Here is a 12,338-nt window from a genome sequence, read left to right on the forward strand (position 1 = left end):
GGTGAGAGGTTAGCATGTTTTGTTGTAGCCTCTGTTATTGGTAATGGTGAGAGGTTAGCATGTTTTGTTGTAGCCTCTGTTATTGGTAATGGTGAGAGGTTAGCATGTTTTGTTGTAGCCTCTGTTATTGGTAATGGTGAGAGGTTAGCATGTTTTGTTGTAGTCTCTGTTATTGGTAATGGTGAGAGGTTAGCATGTTTTGTTGTAGCCTCTGTTATTGGTAATGGTGAGAGGTTAGTATGTTTTGTTGTAGCCTCTGTTATTGGTAATGGTGAGAGGATAGCATGTTTTGTTGTTGCCTCTGTTATTGGTAATGGTAAGAGGATAGCATGTTTTGTTGTAGCCTCTGTTATTGGTAATGGTGAGAGGTTAGCATGTTTTGTTGTAGCCTCTGTTATTGGTAATGGTGAGAGGTTAGCATGTTTTGTTGTAGTCTCTGTTATTGGTAATGGTGAGAGGTTAGCATGTTTTGTTGTATCCTCTGTTATTGGTAATGGTGAGAGGTTAGCATGTTTTGTTGTAGCCTCTGTTATTGGTAATGGTGAGAGGTTAGTATGTTTTGTTGTAGCCTCTGTAACTTTCTCACTCATTATTCATTCATGATCTTTCTCAATCATGGCAGTCACAGGCTTGATGTCTCATTGTTCAAATAATATGGGACCAAAACATACTGCAAATGCATCCAACGAGTTTACGACCAAATACTCAACTTTTGACTACTTTAAAAAATATATTTCCACTATTTTCACCACCAAAGAATATCAGTGTGATTTTAATATGATTTGACTCTTTGCAGGCTGTCACACTGTCTCGTCACAGAGGAAGGCTGTGCTTCTCTGGCCTCAGCTCTGAGGTCAAACCCCTCACACCTGAGAGAGCTGGACCTGAGCTACAATCACCCAGGAGACTCTGGAGTCAGACTGCTCTCTGCTGGACTGGAGGATCCACACAGCAGACTGGAGAAACTCAAGTATGTAGAGGGTTTATGTCAATGTTCAAATCAGACAAGTTTGACTTATCAGGCTAGTTAAGACAAACATTCTTACCACCACTTGGCCAATGGTATTTGCTGACTGTGTTTGTGCATGAGTGTGTGTGTGTGTGTGTGTGTGTGTGTGTGTGTGTGTGTGTGTGTGTGTCTGTGTGTGTTCAGGTGTATCCCTCAATGACTGTCTGTTCTTCTGCTTACCGCTACAGTGTGGAACATGGTGGAGAGTACACAATGAAACCTGGGCTTAGAAAATGTGAGTGTTGACTGCAGTGAAGAATATGACTAAGAATAAGTCTTAATTCAAGTTAAGTCAAAGTCAAAGACCACCATCATTACTGACTTGGTCATATTAAATATCAGCTGTAGTTCTACAGAAGCAGAAATCAGGGACACCAAAGTTTACAAAGAGTTGATTTGATTGTGTGTGTGTGTGTGTGTGTGTGTGTGCGTGTGTGTGAATGTGCGTGTGTGTGTGTGTGTGTAATTAATGGGATTAAGTGTGTTTTATATTACCATACAGTATAACATATGATCATTCAACAAGTCTCAAGTTACCTTAACTTCTCCTTTTGATACCTAGAAACATCTACATTAAATGAATTAGTGAAAAGTGAGTTAACATTCTAATGTGAATGATGATGATTTCTAATATTGTGTCTGGTTTCATCCATCAGATGTCTGTGATCTCACACTGGACCCAAACACAGTAAACAGACTCCTCTCTCTGTCTGAGGAGAACAGAAAGGTGACATGTAGGAGAGAGAAGCAGCTGTATCCTGATCACCCAGATAGATTTGAGGACTGTGGACAGGTGCTGTGTAGAGAGGGTCTGACTGGGCGCTGTTACTGGGAGGTAGAGTGGAGTGGGAGAAGGGCTGATATAGGAGTGACATATAAAGGAATCAGCAGGAGAGGAGGGGTTCAGGACTGTTGTCTTGGATTTAATGACAAGTCCTGGATTCTGAACTGCTCTGACAACAGTTACATTGCCTGGCACAATAATAATCCCACTACCATAGACGTCCCCTCCTCCAGCTCCCACAGAGTAGGAGTGTATCTGGACTGGCCAGCCGGCACTCTGTCCTTCTATAGAGCCTCCTCTGACACACTGACCCACCTGAACACATTCACCTCCACATTCACTGAGCCCATCTATCCAGGGATTCATATTTGGTATGATGGTGACTCAGTGTCTCTCACAACATGTCAAACACAACATGACGTTTCACTCTAATAGTTCAGTAAGACACACTGGAGCATCAATGTAGAAGGTTAACCTCTCTATCCAGGGTGTTTGGTATGAATATCTCTCTAGTGTGTAAACCTCTCTATCCAGGGTGTTTGGTATGAATATCTCTCTAGTGTGTAAACCTCTCTATCCAGGGTGTTTGGTATGAATATCTCTCTAGTGTGTAAACCTCTCTATCCAGGGTGTTTGGTATGAAAAATATGTAGTAGCATTACTTTAAATGATAGGTGTGTACAATCGTGTTACTCTGGTTGTGTAAATGGCTGTTTTCACATAACTCTGTACCTAATTCACCACGGCTGTCCACATCTCGTGTTACTCTGGTTGTGTAAATGGCTGTTTTCACATAACTCTGTACCTAATTCACCACGGCTGTCCACTTCTCGTGTTACTCTGGTTGTGTAAATTGCTGTTTTCACATAACTCTGTACCTAATTCACATCTTGTCTGTTCCGAACAAAGTCTCTCCTCATCCTCTATTCTAAGAACCAACTGTTCTTGGTACTCGTAGGAGAACACAGAGGACTCTGACTAGTTGGCCACCTCATCCACTAGATATGTGTTGGTTCGACACATTGAGTCAGTTGTGGTGGAACCAGCCATGACAAAGCATTAATAGGTTTACTATATGAGACCTCTGTTGGTTTCTGCATGTCAGAGCTCTTGGCCCAACACTCAAGAGTGTGGGGTCGACCAGCCTCATTATTGCAGGGCTCTCAACGAGTCTCTTATTGGTGCAGTGATTCAGGGCAGGTGGAGCTGTTATGAGCCCCAAATCTTTACCAACATAAATCAAATCCCACCCAAAAATGGTGGCTTGCTTGTTTTGCATGTTATTTTGGCATTAAAATGTGACACATATCAGTTTGCAAACAATGTAATTTTTTATAATATATATATCATTGAATTAATAAAGCTGCATAGAAACATTGTTTCTTTTTTGATTTCTTGAGTAAGGCAACTAAACAAATGCAGGTGTTTCAGCCCAGCTCAGTGCTTTTTAGTGGTGGTGGGGCAAGCCAGCAGAAAATACAAGCGTGGCGCCTTGATTGACTCAGTGTTCTGTCACCCATGGGGAAACTACGTCACCTCCAAGTCTAAGGGGAGAGCTCGAGAATTCTAGCCCCTTGGGTGTTGCCATAGAGTTACATTAGAAATGCCCATCCAAGAAGGCTCAAAGTCATTGGCCACAGATAAAATGACGTCAAATCACATATGTACAGTAGCTTTGATTGGACCGATCATGTCAACATCATACCTTCAAAATCTTAGCTAGCAAGCTAGACAGTCATCATCATGAATCAAGTCGAAAATCTACTGGCAAATCATATGATGAGAAATAATAGACAAAACATATCGGTGCTCATCGGCCATTGGACATAAACACAACAAGTTGGAAATTTAACAACACGTGTTGAACGGTCATCCAACTCTGAATTGTAAATCTGGCCTCTTTCTAGAGAAACGACCTGAAGCTCAATGACCTCATCATGATTTGACCTTGTTTTTTCCGAGTTCCAGTTGTTTTGAAAGCACCATAAATCCAGAAAATTCCAGGCTTTGATGACAAAATTTTCCCCACGAAGGACCGTGCCAACGGCCGTGCCAACTTCCTGTTCAAGTGAGCACAGCACAACAAGGTGAGTCCAAAACTGTTTTCTATGCTGCTGCATAAATGATGTAATATGCCAGGGAGATATATATACCGTAGCTAAGAAAGTAATACTAAGTGTATGTTGTGTAGTAAGCTGTTAGTAGCCCATGTGCCTCACCCTAATAATTCAGTCTTTTTACCCCTCTTAATTACACCTACTGTTCTGACTTGGTGGTGCACATGTAGCATGTAACCTGTTTTAGAGAAATGTAATCATTGAATATTGTAAGAGCTTTCATTGTCTGCTTATATGCCCCCGTTATTTATCCTACTGTTCTGACTTGGTGTGCAGGGAGAACACTGTAAGAACGGCCCACATTATGAATTCTGTCGCTGTACATTTAAAAAATGCTAAACAAATAGTTATAGTGACTACGTCCGTCCGCTCGCTCATTAATGTCTTAAGCAAAATTACAGATTACCTCTTATCCGCTTGTGGTCCCCTTATGCCATAGATTGTACATCTCAATTGTCATTAGAAACCACATTTGTTTAAGCCATATCAGATATGTTTTTAAAGGCAGTAAATGAGGCTGAAAGACCTGTTTCGCTGCCAGACAAGGCTCTGCTGAAAGCCAGGTGTAGCAGTGGTAAGGTGTTGGGACTCTGCTGATAGCCAGGTGTAGCAGTGGTAAGGTGTTGGGACTCTGCTGATAGTCAGGTGTAACAGTGGTAAGGTGTTGGGACTCTGCTGATAGCCAGGTGTAGCAGTGGTAAGGTGTTGGGACTCTGCTGATAGCCAGGTGTAGCAGTGGTAAGGTGTTGGGACTCTGCTGATAGTGTGGTGTAACAGTGGTAAGGTGTTGGGACTCTGCTGATAGCCAGGTGTAGCAGTGGTAAGGTGTTGGGACTCTGCTGATAGTCAGGTGTAACAGTGGTAAGGTGTTGGGACTCTGCTGATAGTCAGGTGTAACAGTGGTAAGGTGTTGGGACAGCTGTTCGGACTCTGCTGATATCCAGGTGTAGCAGTGGTAAGATGTTGGGACTCTGCTGATAACCAGGTGTAGCAGTGGTAAGGTGTTCCTGATTCCTGCACCTCCCTCCGTTAGGAGGCATGTAACATCATTCAATTTTTCTTGAAGGATGGATGATTTTTTTAAATTAATATTTATAACAAGAAAATATTCAAACACCTGGGAAACAGTTCGGGCTGGCCAACCCTCCTGGAGAGCAGCATTTTCTTCCAGCCCTGTTTTAAACAGACACTTCGCCCAAATGACCAAATATGAAATGTTTGTGTCCGTACCTGAAAGCAGTCTGTGGACAAGCAGACTGAACTCTACGGTTTGGTTCCCCACTGCCATCAACCATTAATATGATGATTTCCTGTGCAGAGCCTTGGTGGAGTGGTGACACTTCCTGGTACGTGTCTGATTTCCTGTGCAGAGCCTTGGTGGAGTGGTGACACTTCCTGGTACGTGTCTGATTTCCTGTGCAGAGCCTTGGTGTCGTGGTGACACTTCCTGGTACGTCTCATACAACTTTCCACCTGAGAACAGAGATCAATCCCTGCTTCCAACCTGTTAAGGGAATTTTTTATCAATGATGACTAATTATGTATACATTACAATCAGGACTGACTAATCAGAATACTATTATGTTACTGTATATGTACTAATCCGAATACTATTATGTTACTGTATATGTACTAATCAGAATACTATTATGTTGTTGTATATGTACTAATCCGAATACTATTATGTTACTGTATATGTACTAATCAGAATACTATTATGTTACTGTACATGTACTAATCAGAATACTATTATGTTACTGTATATGTACTAATCCGAATACTATTATGTTACTGTATATGTACTAATCAGAATACTATTATGTTGTTGTATATGTATGAGTTTTAATTCTTGATCCCAGTACTAAATATAATGTGTGTGAATGAATCGAGGATTAGAACAATGACGGTCTGTTCCTGGGTAGGAATGAATTAACGATATCTTCAGACTGGCTAGAATGCTTATCTACACCGGAAAACCTTGGCTCAGCCGTAAATTATATTAAATTGGTAGTGAGACGGATGTGGGAAGGCTTGAGATACAGCCTTTGTACTGGAACGGAGATGGCACGGGTTGGTACTGGAACTAATGACGTCATTTTCAGTTTATAACCTGTGGTAAACTGTATCGTATTCAGTACTCTCGTGAATAAACTCTGCTGGTTGACTTTAAGACTGGGCTCTGTCCATTACTATAGAATAAGGGTCATACAAATCCTTATGAATCGAAAGAGTGTTTAATTTTAATTGGTTATTAAAACATAGAGTAATTTAATTCCTTTCACATCATTCTACTACTGTATAGCCTGGTTGTTAGTGTTGTTATTAAATGGTGCTTTGTATCAGTCATTCTTCTACTGTATAGCCTGGTTGTTGTTATTAAATGGTGCTTTGTATCAGTCATTCTACTACTGTATAGCCTGGTTGTTAGTGTTGTTATTAAATGGTGCTTTGTATCAGTCATTCTTCTACTGTATAGCCTGGTTGTTGTTATTAAATGGTGCTTTGTATCAGTCATTCTACTACTTTATAGCCTGGTTGTTAGTGTTGTTATTAAATGGTGCTTTGTATCAGTCATTCTTCTACTGTATAGCCTGGTTGTTGTTATTAAATAGTGCTTTGTATCAGTCATTCTACTACTGTATAGCCTGGTTGTTGTTATTAAATGGTGCTTTGTATCAGTCATTCTACTACTGTATAGCCTGGTTGTTGTTATTAAATGGTGCTTTGTATCAGTCATTCTTCTACTGTATAGCCTGGTTGTTGTTATTAAATGGGGCTTTGTATCAGTCATTCTACTACTTTATAGCCTGGTTGTTGTTATTAAATGGTGCTTTGTATCAGTCATTCTACTACTGTATAGCCTGGTTGTTGTTAGTAAATGGTGCTTTGTATCAGTCATTCTTCTACTGTATAGCCTGGTTGTTGTTATTAAATGGTGCTTTGTATCAGTCATTCTACTACTGTATAGCCTGGTTGTTGTTATTAAATGGTGCTTTGTATCAGTCATTCTACTACTTTATAGCCTGGTTGTTAGTGTTGTTATTAAATGGTGCTTTGTATCAGTCATTTTACTACTGTATAGCCTGGTTGTTGTTATTAAATGGTGCTTTGTATCAGTCATTCTACTACTGTATAGCCTGGCTGTTAGTGTTGTTATTAAATGGTGCTTTGTATCAGTCATTCTACTACTGTATAGTCTGGTTGTTAGTGTTGTAAAATTATTTTAACAACGCTAGTGACTTGGGTCTTGTACGTGTGCCCTTTCTGTTCAAAGGCAATTTGCAGCTTTTTTGTCTAAATTCTTATTAATAAAAACTTTGAAAGAATATTTAATTAATCCTCTCCAAACTGGTCTGATTTACAGAGCCTCAATACTGATCTTAACCACAGAGTGGGGCTGTAATACAGAGGAACTGTTGTGAGACAGTTGTTGTATCCCAAACTGTGTGTGCGTGTGTGACATTCCCACACATTTGTGTGTATGTGTTACACTCTAGACTTGACATTGTTTACAATGCTGACATATGTGTATATAAAGAGGTACAGAATACATATCTAGCTGAACCAACAACACATGGGTCTATAATGAGGTACAGAACACATCTATCTGAACCAACCACACATGGGTCTATAATGAGGTACAGAATACACATCTATCTGAACCAACCACACATGGGTCTATAATGAGGTACAGAATACATATCTATCTGAACCAACCACACATGGGTCTATAATGAGGTACAGAATACATATCTATCTGAACCAACCACACATGGGTCTATAATGAGGTACAGAATACATATCTATCTGAACCAACCACACATGGGTCTATAATGAGGTACAGAATACATATCTATCTGAACCAACCACACATGGGTCTATAATGAGGTACAGAATACATATCTATCTGAACCAACCACACATGGGTCTATAATGAGGTACAGAATACATATCTATCTGAACCAACCACACATGGGTCTATAATGAGGTACAGAATACATATCTATCTGAACCAACCACACATGGGTCTATAATGAGGTACAGAATACATATCTATCTGAACCAACCACACATGGGTCTATAATGAGGTACAGAATACATATCTATCTGAACCAACCATAGAACCACTGAAAGCTCCTGTTAGGGTTAGGTTAGTATTGAGGATAGAGTTGGGTTAGGGTTAGGTTAGGGTTTGGGTTGGTGTTAGTGTTGCGTTAGGGTTAAGGATAGGGCTAGGGTTTTGAATAGGGTTGGGTTGTGTTACGCACGCCTCTATGAAGAGGGAACGCAACACCCTGCTACAACTAAACTCTCCGTGAAGTGAAAAAGGTATGGACTGTAGGTGCGAGTAAGAATGACAACAGACAGAATGTGGTACCGTTTTACAAGGACTTTATTCCTGTACACGGTAATATGGGGAAAAGGGGCTGGACGGAACCAAAGCAAAGAAAGTAAATCTCAAATCCCCCCCCCCCCCCCCCCCTCTCCTATCTTACCTGCCTACCCACTACTTACCTAATTTAGCACCACCTGGTGCCCTAACCAAAATACAGGGAGTGGTCCGCCCAGGTCTTACCTAGTGTGCCTAGACAGTGAATATACTATGGGTATATGTATGCCGGCGGGCCTCTTGCCTAAGCACTCCCAAGGTGCCTTCTCCTTCCCCCCTGGGAACAAATGAAACAGAATATTAAACAATTTCACAAACTAAGAAACAAAGTACATCAAATAAGCTCTATCTGAGCAACAAACTCACAAAACATACCAACTTCCCAGCAATGAACTCCCATCAAAATCAACCTCTAGCAAAATCTCTGCAATGACCTCCAAGCAAATCTCTCTATCACAAACAATCGCTCTGCAATGACCTCCCAGCAAAACTCTCTCAGTAATCCCTACCTCCAAAATCTCTCTAGCAAAATCTCTCAGCAATCCCTACCTCCAAAATCTCTCTAGCAAAATCTCTCTCAGCAATCCCTACCTCCAAAATCTCTCTCTCCTGAACAGAACACTGGCTTTTATATAGCTTCAGAATGAATGTGTAATTGGAGACAGCTGTATCTTGACGAGGGGGCGGGGTCAGCTCTCCAATTAGCCCTGGAGTCGACCAATCAGCTGCTTGAGGGATTTCAGGAAGCCATTTCCTGAAATAAAACACATGCAAATACACAAACTACAACACATATTCTGGGGAACGTAACAGGTTGAAGCTAGGGTTAGGGTTAAGGATAGAGTTGGGTTAGGGTTAGAGGTAGTGTTGGATTAGGGTTGGTTTGGTGTTAGGGTTAGGGTTAGGGTTCGAGTTGGGGTTGGGTTAGGGTTAGGGTAGGGGTTAGAGTTGGGGTTGGGTTAGGGTTAAGGATAGGGTTAGGGTTAGGGTAGGGGTTAAAGTTGGGGTTGGGTTAGCGTTAGGGATAGGGTTGGGTTAGGGTTGGATTAGGGTTGAGTTAGGTTGGGGTTAGGGTTGGGTTAGGGTTTGGGGTGGTGTTAGGGTTAGGGTTCGGTTAGGGTTTGGGGTGGTGTTAGGGTTAGGGTTCGGTTAGGGTTAAGGTTAGGGTTAGGGTTGTGAATAGGGTTGGGTTGAAGTTAGGGTTAGGGTTAGGGTTAAGGATAGAGTTGGGTTAGGGTTAGGGTTAGTGTTGGATTAGGGTTGGGTTAGGGTTAGGGTTGAGTTAGGGTTGGGTAAGGGTTAAGGATTGAGTTGTGTTATGGTTAGTGTTGGGTTAGGGTTGGGTTGGTTTGGGTTAGGATTGGGTTAGGGTTGGTTTAGGGTTAGGTTAGTGTTGGGTTGGGTTAGGATTGGGTTAGGGTTAAGGATAGAGTTGGGTTTGGGTTAGGGTTGGGTTAGGTTTAGGTTAGTGTTGGTTTGGGTTGTGTTAGGGTAGGGTTGGGTTAGTGTTGGGTTAGGGTTGGGTTGGTGTTAAGGTTAGGGTTGGGTTAGGGTTAGAGTTGGGGTTGGGTTATGGTTGGGTTAGGTTTAGGGTTGGGATAGGGTTAAGGATAGAGTTGGGTTTGGGTTTGGGTTAGTGTTGGGTTGGGTTAGTATTGGGTTAGGATTAAGGATAGAGTTGGGTTTGGGTTAGGGTTGGGTTAGGTTTAGGTTAGTGTTGGGTTGGGTTGGGTTAGGGTTGGGTTGGGTTGGTGTTAAGGTTAGGGTTGGGTTAGGGTTAGAGTTGGGGTTGGTTTATGGTTAGGTTTAGGGTTGGGATAGGGTTAAGGATAGAGTTGGGTTAGGGTTAGGTTAGGATTCGGTTAGGATTGGGTTAGGGTTGGTTTAGGGTTAGGTTAGTGTTGGGTTGGCTTAGGATTGGGTTAGGGTTGGTTTAGGGTTAGGTTTAGGTTAGTGTTGGGTTGGGTTGAAGCCAGCATGTGGATGGACTTGAGAATAAGGTTGGAGGATATATAGTTAATTATCTGACTGTATGGGCTATAGAATAAGTTTTAGGATATATAGTTAATTCTCTGACTGTATTGACTTGAGAATAAGGTTGAGGATATATAGTTAATTCTCTGACTGTATTGACTATAGAATAAGGTTTAGGATAAATAGTTAATTCTCTGACTGTATTGACTATAGAATAAGGTTGAGGATATATAGTTAATTCTCTGACTGTATTGACTTGAGAATAAGGTTGAGGATATATAGTTAATTCTCTGACTGTATTGACTATAGAATAAGGTTTAGGATAAATAGTTAATTCTCTGACTGTATTGACTATAGAATAAGGTTGAGGATATATAGTTAATTCTCTGACTCTATTGACTATAGAATAAGGTTTAGGATATATAGTTAATTCTCTGACTGTATTGACTATAGAATAAGGTTGAGGATATATAGATAATTCTCTGACTGTATTGACTATAGAATAAGGTTTAGGATATATAGTTAATTCTCTGACTGTATTGACCCAATTGAACCCCATTTCTGGTCCTGTAAACAGAAACAGAACAACATACATGGAAATGAGTTCAACACGTTTTAGTGTATTTTTAGTATTAATCATGTTCATTTGTATCTCTCTCTGTATGACAGATTCTCAGTAGGTTTCCATGGTCCATTAACCTAACAGCCTGGCAGGTCTACACAGTGAGAGAGAGAGAGAGAGAGAGGGGAGAGGGGTGAGCGAGAGAGAGTGAGAGAGAGAGAGAGAGAGAGAGAGAGAGAGATTCTTTAACCAGTTTGGTTTATTGGACAGGTCAGAGTCTATGTTTGTGAGAGATAGGGGAGTGTGGAGACGAAGAGAGGAGCGAAGAGAGACAGGGAGACACTACAGACATTATCACAACCTACCACTAGAGGAAGACAAATAAACTGTTTTGTTAGTTTGTCATTCTTACATTCATGGTCACAAAACATTCCTGTCATTGTGGCAGAGAGAGAGAGAGAGAAGACTGGATAACACTCAGTCATCCTTTTTATGTCTCTAATTGGTTTGGTCTGGGTGTGATGTGGGGTGGGCATTCTATGTTTTGTTTTCTGTGTTTCTTTATTTCTATGTTTTGGCCAGGTATGGTTCTCAATCAAAAAAAACAGAAAAACTCCCAAGATGGCATAGCAGTTCAGACGTCTTTTGTCCTTGTCTTGTCGTGTCCCGTATATATATATATTTACAACTTTTTTCACATACATTTTATTTTTATTTTCCATCAACTCATCTTCAAAACACTCTCCTGCAACCCGCCTCACCAATTGATATTTATAAAAAAGTATTATTTACCTCAAATCTGTAATCCTCCAAGAAGCTAGCCAGAAACTAGCCAGAAGCTAGCCAGGAGCTAGCCAGAAGCTAGCCCAGAAGCTAATCCAGAAGCTAATCAGAAGCTAGTTCAGAAGCTAGTTAGCTTCTTTACTGGCAAATCGTTAGTATTCAGCTAACCACGGTTTGTGGTCATCAGCTATCCTTTAGCTCGAAAATCTTTCGCCAGTTTTGTACGGCACAGCGCGGCTCGGAACGGAACATACCGGACCAATTTTTCTCTCCATGTCCCTGGATTTCAACTGCTCTCTGGACATTCATACCTGGATCTCACAACTAGCTAGCTGCTATCCGTGTGACTATCGGCTTTCGTCGATTCCGGAGCAACATAAATTATTCCGGAGCTAGCCAGCTCCGTCAATCACTCCTGAGTTCCATCAATCACTCCTGGGCTGCAGTCACCTATCCGGACCCGTTTTACTGCCTACGCGGAGCCCCACCGGGCCTTCACAACTGGACTGCCGACGTTATCTACCCGAAGGAGTTATCCGGCTGGCTCCTCCGTCGCGACGTTACCTGAATGCCCATCTGCGGCCTGCTAACCGTTAGCTGTCTTACCGGCTGCTATCTGAATAGACAATCGGACAATTTATGTATTTTTATTATTATTATGTTTTCTTCTTGGGCCTCTATAACTATATCTATTGTTTTTATTTTTGTTGTTGTTGTGT

General features: G+C 41.3%; 2 protein-coding genes across 2 annotated transcripts in view; one reads left to right on the forward strand and one right to left on the reverse strand.

The window, feature by feature from the left end:
* LOC139405168 (NLR family CARD domain-containing protein 3-like) overlaps positions 1-3,169 on the forward strand; it is a 457,948-nt gene extending 454,779 nt beyond the window's left edge. Inside the window, exons 10-12 of the mRNA XM_071147586.1 lie at positions 797-970; positions 1,198-1,244; positions 1,666-3,169. Coding sequence (XP_071003687.1) covers positions 797-970; positions 1,198-1,244; positions 1,666-2,225 — 781 coding nt within the window. The 3' untranslated portion in view covers positions 2,226-3,169. The remainder of the gene's footprint in view (positions 1-796; positions 971-1,197; positions 1,245-1,665) is intronic.
* LOC139405167 (NLR family CARD domain-containing protein 3-like) overlaps positions 1-12,338 on the reverse strand; it is a 144,434-nt gene that overhangs the window by 64,667 nt on the left and 67,429 nt on the right. The gene's annotated exons all lie outside the window — the stretch shown is intronic.

The sequence above is a fragment of the Oncorhynchus clarkii genome, unplaced genomic scaffold (assembly GCF_045791955.1).
Source record: "Oncorhynchus clarkii lewisi isolate Uvic-CL-2024 unplaced genomic scaffold, UVic_Ocla_1.0 unplaced_contig_8549_pilon_pilon, whole genome shotgun sequence".
NCBI lineage: Eukaryota > Metazoa > Chordata > Actinopteri > Salmoniformes > Salmonidae > Oncorhynchus > Oncorhynchus clarkii.